The sequence below is a fragment of the Haliotis rubra genome, unplaced genomic scaffold, assembly GCF_003918875.1.
Source record: "Haliotis rubra isolate DU_JTF1 unplaced genomic scaffold, ASM391887v1 Scf413, whole genome shotgun sequence".
Classification (NCBI taxonomy): domain Eukaryota; kingdom Metazoa; phylum Mollusca; class Gastropoda; order Lepetellida; family Haliotidae; genus Haliotis; species Haliotis rubra.
This window is the reverse complement of record NW_025767095.1, coordinates 846,008-860,496: the sequence shown is the minus strand read 5'-3', so window position 1 is coordinate 860,496 and position 14,489 is coordinate 846,008. Positions and strand designations below refer to the sequence as shown.

General features: G+C 43.1%; 1 protein-coding gene across 1 annotated transcript; it reads right to left on the bottom strand.

The window, feature by feature from the left end:
* Window positions 1-8,375: 8,375 nt before the first annotated feature.
* Window positions 8,376-13,955, bottom strand: LOC124288183. Its single transcript, XM_046724770.1, has 4 exons — window positions 13,798-13,955; window positions 12,956-13,239; window positions 12,446-12,583; window positions 8,376-8,767 (listed from the first exon to the last, which is right to left on the bottom strand). The coding sequence occupies exons 2-4, from the start codon at window positions 13,161-13,163 to the stop codon at window positions 8,559-8,561; spliced, it is 555 nt and encodes a 184-aa protein (XP_046580726.1). The 5' UTR covers window positions 13,164-13,239; window positions 13,798-13,955; the 3' UTR covers window positions 8,376-8,558.
* Between the last annotated feature and the right edge of the window lie 534 nt (window positions 13,956-14,489).

The following is a 14,489-nucleotide window of genomic DNA, read 5'->3' as shown; positions in this document are numbered from 1 at the left end:
CATTACATGGCCACTGATAACACAGACACTAGGCATGCCTTCAGGATTAGACATGCCATCATTACATGGCCACTGATAACACAGACACAAGGCATGCCTTCAGGTTTAGACATGCCATCATTACATGGCCACTGATAACACAGACACAAGGCATGCCTTCAGGTTTAGACATGCCATCATTACATGGCCACTGATAACACAGACACAAGGCATGCCTTCAGGTTTAGACATGCCATCATTACATGGCCACTGATAACACAGACACAAGGCATGCCTTCAGGTTTAGACATGCCATCATTACATGGCCACTGATAACACACAGACACAAGGCATGCCTTCAGGTTTAAACATGCCATCATTACATGGCCACTGATAACACAGACACAAGGCATGCCTTCAGGTTTAGACATGCCATCATTACATGGCCACTGATAACACAGACACAAGGCATGCCTTCAGGTTTAGACATACCATCATTACATGGCCACTGATAACACAGACACTAGGCATCCCTTCAGGATTAGACATGCCATCATTACATGACCACTGATAACACAGACACAAGGCATGCCTTCAGGTTTAGACATGCCATCATAACATGGCCGCTATAGCACAGACACTAGGCATGCCTTCAGGTTTAGACATACCATCATTACATGGCCACTGATAACACAGACACTAGGCATGCCTTCAGGTTTAGACATGCCATCATTACATGGCCACTGATAACACAGACACAAGGCATGCCTTCAGGTTTAGACATGTCATCATTACATGGCCACTGATAACAAAGACACAAGGCATGCCTTCAGGTTTAAACATGCCATCATTACATGACCACTGATAACACAGACACAAGGCATGCCTTCAGGTTTAGACATGCCATCATTACATGGCCACTGATAACACAGACACAAGGCATGCCTTCAGGTTTAGACATGCCATCATTACATGGCCACTGATAACACAGACACTAAGCATGCCTTCAGGTTTAGACATGCCATCATTACATGGACACTGATAACACAGACACAAGGCATGCCTTCAGGTTTAGACATGTTATCATTACATGGCCACTGATAACACAGACACAAGGCATGCCTTCAGGTTTAAACATGCCGACCGGACAGAGACATTAAGCTACACCTTTAAATACTCAGTCGCAAGTCCGACACGTCATATTAGTCATCCCTTGTTATTAGTCACTGCCACGCCCACACCAGCTGAAACAGCCATGCCGACGCCTTTAAGACACACCAGCTGAGACAGCCCCGCCCACGCCTTTAAGACACACCAGCTGAAACAGCCACGACCACGCCTTTGACGACACACCAGCTGAAGCAGCCATGCCCACCCGATCCCGTTAGTCGCCTCTTACGACAAGGATGGGTTGCTGACGACCAGTTCTTACCCGGATCTTCACTGGTGGAATAACATGTAACTTAATCATGTAAAGGTATCATTGTTACCAGAATGTGACAGTTCTGATTGCTTCACTGTCAACAGGAGCTATTATATTAGTTTGCTTGTTTTCCCTGTCTAATTCTGAGGGCCACAAGACATATGCCTACCTGTTGTGCTGGGAGCAATTTAATCGTTCAAGAACCACCCACGTATGTTTGAAAGTGGTGCTAAATACATCGCATGATCGCCGAAGAGGACTGTTCTTGGAATCTTTTGAGATTATCAGTGCATGAAACAAAAAGACTGCACTTACGTCGCAGAAATCTGTACTGAAGAAATAGAGGCATTCCCTATCGCCCGCCATGTCAATAATATGGTTAACATACAAAACAGGTTCTCGGTATACCCTTCTCTTCGACTGTGTACATTCATTGTTCCTCAGGGTGAGTGAGTGACTGAAGAACACGTCTTTCTAAATATATGTTTATTTCCAGAACATTAACATTTGAAGATACAGGTGTATATGAAAAAGTAAAAGATGAAACAATGAAATATAAGCTTTATATGACATTTGTTCTTGACAGGATACCAAGGAGAATAAATTGAAAAAGGACATTAGGAGCGCACACGTAAACATAACATCAGTGGCATATAATGACACAATCATCAGGGGTATACTTGACACAGACATCAGGGGCATATACATAACCCAAACATCAGGGGCATATACATAACCCAAACATCAGTGGTATATAATGACACAAACATCAGGGACATATACATAACCCAAACATCAGGGGCATATACTTAACAAAAACATCAGGGGCATATACTTAACAAAAACATTAGGGACATATACTTAACACAAACATCAGGGGCATATACTTAACAAAAACATTAGGGACATATACTTAACACAAACATCAGGGGCATATACTTAACAAAAACATTAGGGACATATACTTAACAAAAACATCAGGGGCATATACTTAACAAAAACATTAGGGGCATATCCTTGACACAAACACCAGGGGTATATACATAAACACTAGTGGTATATAATGACACACACCTCAGGGGTATATCTGACACAAACACCAGGGGTATATAATGACACAAACACCAGTGGGTATACCAGACACAAACACCAGGGGTATATACATCACACAAACAGCAGGGAGTATACTTGACACAAACACCAAGGGGTATACTTGACACAAAGACCAAGGGGTATACTTGACACAAACACCAGAGGTACACTTGACACAAACACCAGGGGTATACTTGACACAAACACCAGGGGTATACTTTACACAAACAGCAGGGGCATATACTTGACACAAACACCAGGGGTATACTTGACATACACGCCAGGGGTATACTTGACATCAACACCAGGGGTATACCTGACACAAACACCAGGGGTATACTTGACACAAACAGCAGGGGTAAACTTGACACAAACACCAAGGGTATACTTGACACAAACTACAGGGGGTAAACTTGACATAAACACCAGGGGTATATTTGACACAAACACCAAGGGTATACTTGACACAAACACCAGGGGTATACTTGAAATAAACACCAGGGGTATACTTGACATAAACACCAGGGGTATACTTGACACAAACACCAGGGGTATACTTGACACAAACACCAGGGGTATACTTGAAATAAACACCAGGGGTATACTTGACACAAACACCAGGGGTATATTTGACACAAACACCAAGGGTATACTTGACACAAACACCAGGGGTATACTTGAAATAAACACCAGGGGTATACTTGACATAAACACCAGGGGTATACTTGACACAAACACCAGGGGTATACTTGACACAAAAACCAAGGGGTATACTTGACACAAACACCAGGGGTATACTTGACACAAACACCAGTTGTATACTTGAAACAAAAACCAGGGGTATACTTGACACAAACACCAGTGGTATACTTGAAACAAACACCAGGGGTATACTTGACACAAACACCAAGGGTATACTTGACACAAACTACAGGGGCAAAATTAACATAAACACCAGGGGTATATTTGACACAAACACCAGGGGTATACTTGACACAAACAGCAGGGGTATACTTGACATAAACACCAGGGGTTTATTTGACACAAACACCAGGGGTATACTTGACAAAAACAGCAGGGGTATACTTGACATAAACACCAGGGGTATACTTGACATAAACACCAGGGGTATACTTGACACAAACATCAGGGGTATACATGGCACAAACAACAGGGGTATACTTGACACAAACACCAGGGTTGACACAAACACCAGGGGTATACTTGACACAACCGGACACCAGGGGTACTGCTTGACATAAACACCAGGGTATACTTGACACAAACACCAGGGGTATATTTGACACAAACACCAGGGGTATACTTGACCGGACACCAGGGGTATACTTGACACAAACACCAGGGGTATACTTGACATAAACACCAGGGGTATACTTGACATCAACACCAGGGGTATACTTGACATCAACACCAGGGGTATACTTGACACAAACACCAGGGGTATACTTGACACAAACTACAGGGGCATATACTTGACATAAACACCAGGGGTATATTTGACACAAGCTCCAAGGGTATACTTGACACAAACACCAGGGGTATACTTGACAAAAACACCAGGGGTATACTTGACACAAACAGCAGGGGCATATACTTGACACAAACACCAGAGGTATACTTGACATAAACGCCAGGGGTATACTTGACATCAACACCAGGGGTATACCTGACACAAACACCAGGGGTATACTTGACACAAACACCAAGGGTATACTTGACACAAACTACAGGGGGTAAACTTGACATAAACACCAGGGGTATATTTGACACAAACACCAAGGGTATACTTGACACAAACACCAAGGGTATATTTGACACAAACACCAGGGGTATACTTGACACAAACACCAGGGGTATACTTGACATAAACACCAGGGGTAAACTTGACATAAACACCATGGGTATATTTGACACAAACACCAGGGTTATACTTGACACAAACACCAGGGGTAGACTTGACACAAACAGCAGGGGCATATACTTGACACAAACACCAGATTTATACTTGACACAAACAGCAGGGGTGTACTTGAAACAAACTCCAAGGGTATACTTGACACAAACACCAGTGGTATACTTGACACAAACACCAGGGATATACTTGACACAAACAACAGGGGTATACTTGAAACAAACAACAGAGGTATACTTGACACAAACACCAGTGCTATACTTGACACAAACACCAGGGGTATACTTGACACAAACACCAGGGGTATACTTGACACAAACACCAAGGGTATACTTGACACAAACACAAGGGGTATACTTGACATAAACACCAAGGGTATACTTGACATCAACACCAGGGGTATACCTGACACAAACACCAGGGGTATACTTGACACAAACAGCAGGTGTATACTTGACATAAACACCAAGGGTATACTTGACACAAACTACAGGGGCATATATTTGACACAAACACCAGGGGTATACTTGACACAAACTACAGGGGCATATACTTGACATAAACACCAAGGGTATATTTGACACAAACACCAAGGGTATACTTGACACAAACACCAGGGGTATACTTGACATAAACACCAGGGGTATACTTGACACAAACAGCAGGGGTATACTTGATACAAACACCAGGGGTATACTTGACACAAACACCAGGGGTATACTTGACACAAACACCAGGGGTATCCTTGACACAAGCACCAGGGGCATATACTTGACACAAACACCAGGGGTATACTTGACATAAACGCCAGGGGTATACTTGACATCAACACCAGGGGTATACCTGACACAAACACCAGGGGTATACTTGACATAAACACCAGGGGTATACTTGACATAAACACCAGGGGTATACTTGACATAAACACCAGGGGTATACTTGACACAAACACCAGGGGTATACTTGACACAAACACCAGGGGTATCCTTGACACAAGCACCAGGGGCATATACTTGACACAAACACCAGGGGTATACTTGACATAAACGACAGGGGTATACTTGACATCAACACCAGGGGTATATACTTGACACAAACACCAGGGGTATACTTGACACAAACACCAGGGGTATACTTGACACAAACACCAGGGGTATACTTGAAATAAACACCAGGGGTATACTTGACATAAACACCAGGGGTATATTTGACACAAACACCAATGGTATACTTGACACAAACACCAGGGGTATACTTGACACAAACACCAGGGGCATATACTTGACACAAACACCAAGGGTATACTTGACACAAACAGCAGGGGTATACTTGACACAAACTCCAGGGGTATACTTGACACAAACACCAGGGGTATACTTGACACAAACACCAGGGATGTACTTGACACAAACACCAGGGGTATACTTGAAACAAACACCAGGGGTATACTTGACGCAAATACCAGTGCTATACTTGACACAAACACCAGGGGTATACTTGACACAAACACCAGGGGTATACTTGACACAAACACCAGGGGTATACTTGACACAAACACCAGGGGTATACTTGACATAAACACCAGGGGTATACTTTACACAAACAGCAGGGGCATATACTTGACACAAACATCAAGGTCATATACTTGGGGCTATAAACGAGACATGATATCAGGGATACATAATTCATGTTGACGCTCGAGGTATACATATATGCATACACTTTGTGGTACATTAGCTCTTGCTTAAAACACTTCCACGAGGACATCAGGGGAACATACTCTTCATTGGCATGGAGATACCTGCTTGACAAGCACATTAGGGGTATATACTGGACGCACATGAGACAAAAGGTTTCAACAAAGACATTACATATAATTAAAATTAACTTTAGGAATATGTACTTTAAATGGCCATTAGGTACATATGCCCAAAAGTGCATGAGGGATGTATACACTTTAAACAGACAGTAGGGATGTATACACTTTAAATAGACAGTAGGGATGTATACACTTTAAATAGACAGTAGGGATGTATACACTTTAAACAGACAGTAGGGATGTATACACTTTAAACAGACAGTAGGGATGTATACACTTTAAACAGACAGTAGGGATGTATACACTTTAAATAGACAGTAGGGATGTATACACTTTAAACAGACAGTAGGGATGTATACACTTTAAACAGACAGTAGGGATGTATACACTTTAAATAGACAGTAGGGATGCATACACTTTAAATAGACAGTAGGGATGTATACACTTTAAACAGACAGTAGGGATGTATACACTTTAAAAACAGACAGTAGGGATGTATACACTTTAAACAGACAGTAGGGATGTAAACACTTTAAACAGACAGTAGGGATGTATACATTTTAAATAGACAGTAGGGATGTATACACTTTAAACAGGCAGTAGGGATGTATACACTTTAAACAGACAGTAGGGATGTATACACTTTAAATAGACAGTAGGGATGTATATACTTTAAACAGACAGTAGGGATGTATACACTTTAAATAGACAGTAGGGATGTATACACTTTAAATAGACAGTAGGGATGTATACACTTTAAACAGACAGTAGGGATGTATACACTTTAAATAGACAGTAGGGATGTATACACTTTAAACAGACAGTAGGGATGTATACACTTTAAATAGACAGTAGGGATATATACACTTTAAATAGACAGTAGGGATGTATACACTTTAAATAGACAGTAGGGATGTATACTTCAAATGGCCATGAGGGACATATACTTCAAATTGACATTGGAGATGTATACCTCAAATGGCCATTATGGACATATACTTCAAATTGATATCAAGGATGTATACACCTTAAATTGACATTCGGGGATGTATGCGCTTTAAATTGAAAGTATTGATGTAAACTTCAAATGGCCTTCAGGGATGTATACTTCAAATTGACGTTAGGGGTGTAGACTTCACATTGGTATTAGGGTTGTATATTTCAAATTGACAAAACTGGTATATACCAGTACTTAACATCGATATTTAACAGCCCGATATTAAAGGTAAATAATATTAAATGAGATTAAGCATGTATCATATAACACAAGATTACATATGTGTACACACAAGACCTGTTCATTCCAATATTGGTTTTAGATTGAGCGTGGTTTGTTGAACACACCTGTTTTCACTGGGCATTGTAATGAAACACGAGTCCACTGGTCTACTGAACATATTGTCATAAAACAGGAAGTAACGATACATCCACTGATCTACTGAACATATTGTCGTAAAACAGGAAGTAACGATAAATCCACTGGTCTACTGAACATATTGTCGTAAGCCAGGAAGTAACGATACATTCACTGGCCTACTGAACATACTGTCGTAAAACAGGAAGTAACGATACATCCAATGGTCTACTGAACATATTGTTGTAAACCAGGAAGAAACAATACATCCACTGGTCTACTGAACATATTGTCGTAGACCATGAAGTAACAATACATCCACTGGTCTACTGAACATATTATCGTAAACCAAGAAGTAACGATACATCCAATGGTCTACTGAACATATTGTCATAAAACAGGAAGTCAGGATACATCCACTGGTCTACTGAACATATTGTCGTAAACCAGGAAGTCAGGATACATCCACTGGTCTACTGAACATATTGTCATAAACCAGGAAGTCATGATACATCCACTGGTCTACTGAACATATTATCGTAAACCAGGAAGTAACGATACATCCACTGGTCTACTGAACATATTGTCGTAAACCAGGAAGTCACGATACATCCACTGGTGTACTGAACATATTATCGTAAACCAGGAAGTAACGATACATCCACTGGTCTACTGAACATATTGTCGTAAACCAGGAAGTAACGATACATCCACTGGTCTACTGTACATATTGTCGTAAACCAGGAAGTCACGATACATCCACCGGTCTACTGAACATATTATCGTAAACCAAGAAGTAACGATACATCCACTGGTCTACTGAACATATTGTCGTAAACCAGGAAGTCACGATACATCCACTGGTCTACTGAACATATTGTCGTAAACCAGGAAGTCACGATACATCCACTGGTCTACTGAACATATTGTCGTAAACCAAGAAGTAACGATAATGCTACTAAACAACTCCGGCTAATCTTTCCTCGTCTTCGTGACGTTTGGCCTTCTTGATGGACGCCAGTGCTGTGAGACCTGATGCTACGAGGGAGATAACACACCCCAGGACAGCCGGACAAATTGACCAACCCACCGCAAACTCCTTGCTCCTCTCCACAAGTACCTGATGCTTGCCGAGGAAGATGGTGAAGGCAAGGAGGACAAACAGACCTGAAAAAACACTTCTGACGTTAGTTGCAACTCGACGGTGGTTATGATGTCGGTAGCACCATGCAACCAATGATAATGTCTTTACGACGGAGATTGAGAAAAAAGTCATTAGGCTTCTCCAGAAGGTGTATGTACCTGTTGGTGCCCCCAGACTGCAGCTGGTATAGGATAGATACACTTGAAGATGTGTCTAGTGTATGTACCTGTTGGTGCCCCCAGACTGCAGCTGGTATAGGATAGATATACTTGAAGATGTGTCTAGTGTATGTACCTGTTGGTGCCCCCAGACTGCAGTTGGTATAGGATTGATATACTTGAAGATGTGTCTAGTGTATGTACCTGTTGGTGCCCCAAGACTGCAGCTGGTATAGGATAGATATACTTGAAGATGTGTCTAGTGTATGTACCTGTTGGTGCCCCCAGACTGCAGCTGGTATAGGATAGATATACTTGTATATGTGTCTAGTGTATGTACCTGTTGGTGCCCCCAGACTGCAGCTGGTATAGGATAGATATACTTGAAGATGTGTCTAGTGTATGTACTTGTTGGTGCCCCCAGACTGCAGTTGGTATAGGATTGATATACTTGAAGATGTGTCTAGTGTATGTACCTGTTGGTGCCCCCAGACTGCAGCTGGTATGGGATTGATATACTTGAAGATGTGTCTAGTGTATGTACCTGTTGGTGCCCCCAGACTGCAGCTGGTATAGGATAGATATACTTGAAGATGTGTCTAGTGTATGTACCTGTTGGTGCCCCCAGACTGCAGCTGGTATAGGATAGATATACTTGAAGATGTGTCTAGTGTATGTACCTGTTGGTGCCCCAGACTGCAGCTGGTATGGGATTGATATACTTGAAGATGTGTCTAGTGTATGTACCTGTTGGTGCCCCCAGACTGCAGCTGGTATAGGATAGATATACTTGAAGATGTGTCTAGTGTATGTACCTGTTGGTGCCCCCAGACTGCAGCTGGTATAGGATAGATATACTTGAAGATGTGTCTAGTGTATGAACCTGTTGGTGCCCCCAGACTGCAGCTGGTATAGGATAGATATACTTGAAGATGTGTCTAGTGTATGAACCTGTTGGTGCCCCCAGACTGCAGCTGGTATAGGATAGATATACTTGAAGATGTGTCTAGTGTATGTACCTGTTGGTGCCCCCAGACTGCAGCTGGTATAGGAAAGATATATTTGTATATGTGTCTAGTGTATGTACCTGTTGGTGCACCCAGACTGCAGCTGGTATAGGATAGATATACTTGAAGATGTGTCTAGTGTATGTACTTGTTGGTGCCCCCAGACTGCAGCTGGTATAGGATAGATATACTTGAAGATGTGTCTAGTGTATGTACCTGTTGGTGCCCCCAGACTGCAGCTGGTATAGGATAGATATACTTGAAGATGTGTCTAGTGTATGTACGTGTTGGTGCCCCAAGACTGCAGCTGGTATAGGATAGATATACTTGAAGATGTGTCTAGTGTATGTACCTGTTGGTGCCCCCAGACTGCAGCTGGTATGGGATAGATATACTTGAAGATGTGTCTAGTGTATGTACCTGTTGATGCCCCCAGACTGCAGCTGGTATAGGATAGATATACTTGAAGATGTGTCTAGTGTATGTACGTGTTGGTGCCCCAAGACTGCAGCTGGTATAGGATAGATATACTTGAAGATGTGTTTAGTGTATGTACGTGTTGGTGCCCCCAGACTGCAGCTGGTATAGGATAGATATACTAGAAGATGTGTCTAGTGTATGAACCTGTTGGTGCCCCCAGACTGCAGCTGGTATAGGATAGATATACTTGAAGATGTGTCTAGTGTATGTACCTGTTGGTGCCCCCAGACTGCAGCTGGTATAGGATTGATATACTTGAAGATGTGTCTAGTGTATGTACCTGTTGGTGCCCCCAGACTGCAGCTGGTATGGGATTGATATACTTGAAGATGTGTCTAGTGTATGTACCTGTTGGTGCCCCCAGACTGCAGCTGGTATAGGATAGATATACTTGAAGATGTGTCTAGTGTATGTACCTGTTGGTGCCCCCAGACTGCAGCTGGTATAGGATAGATATACTTGAAGATGTGTCTTGTGTCTGACCTGTTGGTGCACCCAGACTGTAGCTGGTATAGGATAGATATACTTGAAGATGTGTCTAGTGTATGAACCTGTTGGTGCCACCAGACTGCAGCTGGTATAAAATAGATATACTTGAAGATATGTCTAGTGTATGTACCTGTTGGTGCCCGCAAACAGTAGATGGTGAAGGGTATATATACTGGAGGCTGTGTTTTGTGAACGTACAAGGTGCCCGCAAACAGTAGATGGTGTTGGATAGATATACTGGAGGCTGTGTTTTGTGAACGTACAAGGTGCCCGCAAACAGCAGATGGTGTAGGATAGATATACTGGAGGCTGTGTTTTGTAAACGTACAAGGTGCCCGCAAACAGAAGATGGTGTTGGATAGATACTGGAAGCTGTGTTTTGTGAACGTACAAGGTGCCCGCAAACAGCAGATGGTGTAGGATAGATAAACTGAAGGCTGTGTTTTGTGAACGTACACGTGCCCGCAAACAGTAGATGGTGTAGGATAGATATACCGGAGGCTGTGTTTTGTGAACGTACAAGGTACCCGCAAACAGTAGATGGTGTAGGATAGATATACTGGAGGCTGTGTTTTGTGAACGTACAAGGTGCCCGCAAACAGTAGATGGTGTAGGATAGATATACTGGAGGCTGTGTTTTGTGAACGTACAAGGTGCCCGCAAACAGTAGATGGTGTAGGATAGATATACTGGAGGCTGTGTTTTGTGAACGTACAAGGTGCCCGCAAACAGTAGATGGTGTAGGATAGATATACTGGAGGCTGTGTTTTGTGAACGTACAAGGTGCCCGCAAACTGTAGATGATGTAGGAAAGATATACTGGAGGCTGTGTTTTGTGAACGTACAAGGTGCCCGCAAACAGTAGATGGTGTAGGATAGATATACTAGAGGGTGTGTTTTGTGAACGTACAAGGTGCCCACAAACTGTAGATGGTGTAGGATAGATATACTACAGGGTGTGTTTTGTGAACGTACAAGGTGCCCGCAAACAGTAGATGGTGTAGGATAGATATACTGGAGGCTGTGTTTTGTGAACGTACACGGTGCCCCCAAACAGTAGATGGTGTTGGATATATACACTGGAGGGTGTGTTTTGTGAACGTACAAGGTGCCCGCAAACAGTAGTTGGTGTAGGATATATACACTGGAGGGTGTGTTTTGTAAACGTACAAGGTGCCCGCAAACAGTAGATGGTGTAGGATAGATATACTGGAGGCTGTGTTTTGTGAACGTACAAGGTGCCCGCAAACAGTAGATGGTGTAGGATAGATATACTAGAGGGTGTGTTTTGTGAACGTACAAGGTGCCCGCAAACTGTAGATGGTGTAGGATAGACATACTAGAGGGTTTGTTTTGTGAACGTACAAGGTGCCCGCAAACAGTAGATGGTGTAGGATAGATATGCTAGAGGGTGTGTTTTGTGAACGTACAAGGTGCCCGCAAACTGTAGATGGTGTAGGATAGATATACTGGAAGGTTTGTCTAGGTTATGTACCTGTTGATGCCCGCAAACAGTAGAATGATGGTGTAATATACACATACTGGAGGGGGTGTTTGGAGTACGAACCTGCTGCTCCCAGACAGTAGATGGCAATGGATCTGACCACGACCTTCCTTATGGGGACATAGATTATGTGCAGTATTAAGGCGACCTGCGTCAGCACCACGGCAAATGTCATGAATATCTTGCTGATGAAAAGAAACTCTGCAACAAATGGAGAAACAGTGTTAATGTATGACTAAGAACATAGGTAGGTAGGTAGGTATTTAGGTTGTTAAGTAGTTTAGTATGAAGTAAGGAAGGTAGGTAGGTAGTCAGGCAGGTAGGCAGATTGGTAGGTAGGTAGGTATTTAAGTAATTAAGTAGGAAGCAAGGAAGATAGGTAGGTAGATAGGAAGACAGGCAGGCAGGCAGGTAGGCAGTTAGGGGTAAGTGGGCAGGTGGGCAGGTGGGCAGGTGGGCAGGTGGGCAGGTGGGCAGGTGGGCAGGTGGGCAGGTGGGCAGGTAGGCAGGTGGCAGGTTGGCAGGTAGGCAGTTAGGTGGGTAGGTAGGTACTGACGACGATTAAGCTTTTACCTTTACCGCCTTCAATCTCGTATGTGACAGACAGGACGCAGCTCCCATCCTCTCCACACTGGGACTTTGTCCACAGACCGTAGTTGATGTAGGTTCCCCGGGCGCTGGTGACCCGCCACCAGTAGGGCAGGAACATGGCCAGATCCACCAACACGGTGGCCACCAAGGTCAGGACAAAGGCTGCTATAGCAACAGGGTTGATCCACATCTTTGGTCAGAGTACCTGTATTGGAACCGTCTACTGTGTCTCGCGGGAATGACCTTAGTATTAGGGTTACTGATCTCTGGTAAAAAAGGACATGATGAATGTGAATCATCTTATACACACACAACGAAGTTGACACTTACAGTCAATCAATGGACTGCAGACGTTGTATCAAACAACAGACGTTGTATCAAACAACAGACATTGCATCACACAACAGTCACTGTATCGGGATAACCCACACTGCATCAAACATATCAAGATTTAACGTCAGACAAAAAGCAGTCTCATGTAGCTGATGAAACAGAATTCATCTGACGTAAAATTTACTCACTGTTTGTGAAAACAGTGAGCGACCTCCCTCAATTTACATAATGGAATATGCTTCAAAAACAGACACTGTCTGAAAACAACAACTATCAAAAGAATGTAAACTGCATCAAAACAGCTGAAACTACATTTACAACAACGAACAATAAATCGCATAGACATGCAAGAAACTGCATGTATAATGGAGGAACCGATTATACCACCAAGAAAGTGCATCTACTATCAAGAAACCGCAAATCCCTAACAGAACAACATTACAAGACCGGCCACGGACGGACAACACCAAAGTGATGGCACGGGTTTTTACCTTGATGCTGTCACAAATCTCCCCTTGATTTCTCAATAAATCGCAACTCTCTGCTCTTTAGATCTGCCACTGGCCTCTACAATGGCGTCTGTCCAGCCTGGTGACGACGTCCCGCGGCATGTCCGGTGTACAATCCTACAGTTCGTTTATCACAGAAACATCAACAATCACTCACGGCGTAGTCGTCTGGTGAGAGTGTCACGTGCAGGATGTCGTCTGCTCATCTCATACCAACACACTGCTTCCTAAAGATGACAGCCGGAAGTAGCCAACCTCACTTGCACCCTTCACTTTCGCCCGAATCAGAGACCCCGTGCAAGGGATGTATGTAAATGACACAAACATCTTTATATACTCCTTCTATGTGGCTTCCAGTGGTATGTGTGCAGTCCCCCTCATAATCTGGTACGCATCTAAGAATCCAACAAAGCGAAACGTTACCATTCTGCTGCTCTTTAATGTCCCCATCTCTTCATGCTAGTGCTCTTTAATGTCCTCATCTCTTCATGCTAGTGCTCTTTAATGTCCCCATCTCTTCATGCTAGTGCTCATTAATGTCCTCATCTCTTCATGCTAGTGCGCTTTAATGACCTCATCTCTTCATGCTAGTGCTCTTCAATGTCCTCATCTCTTCATGCTAGTGCTCTTCAATGTCCTCATCTCTTCATGCTAGTGCTCTTTAATATCCTCAT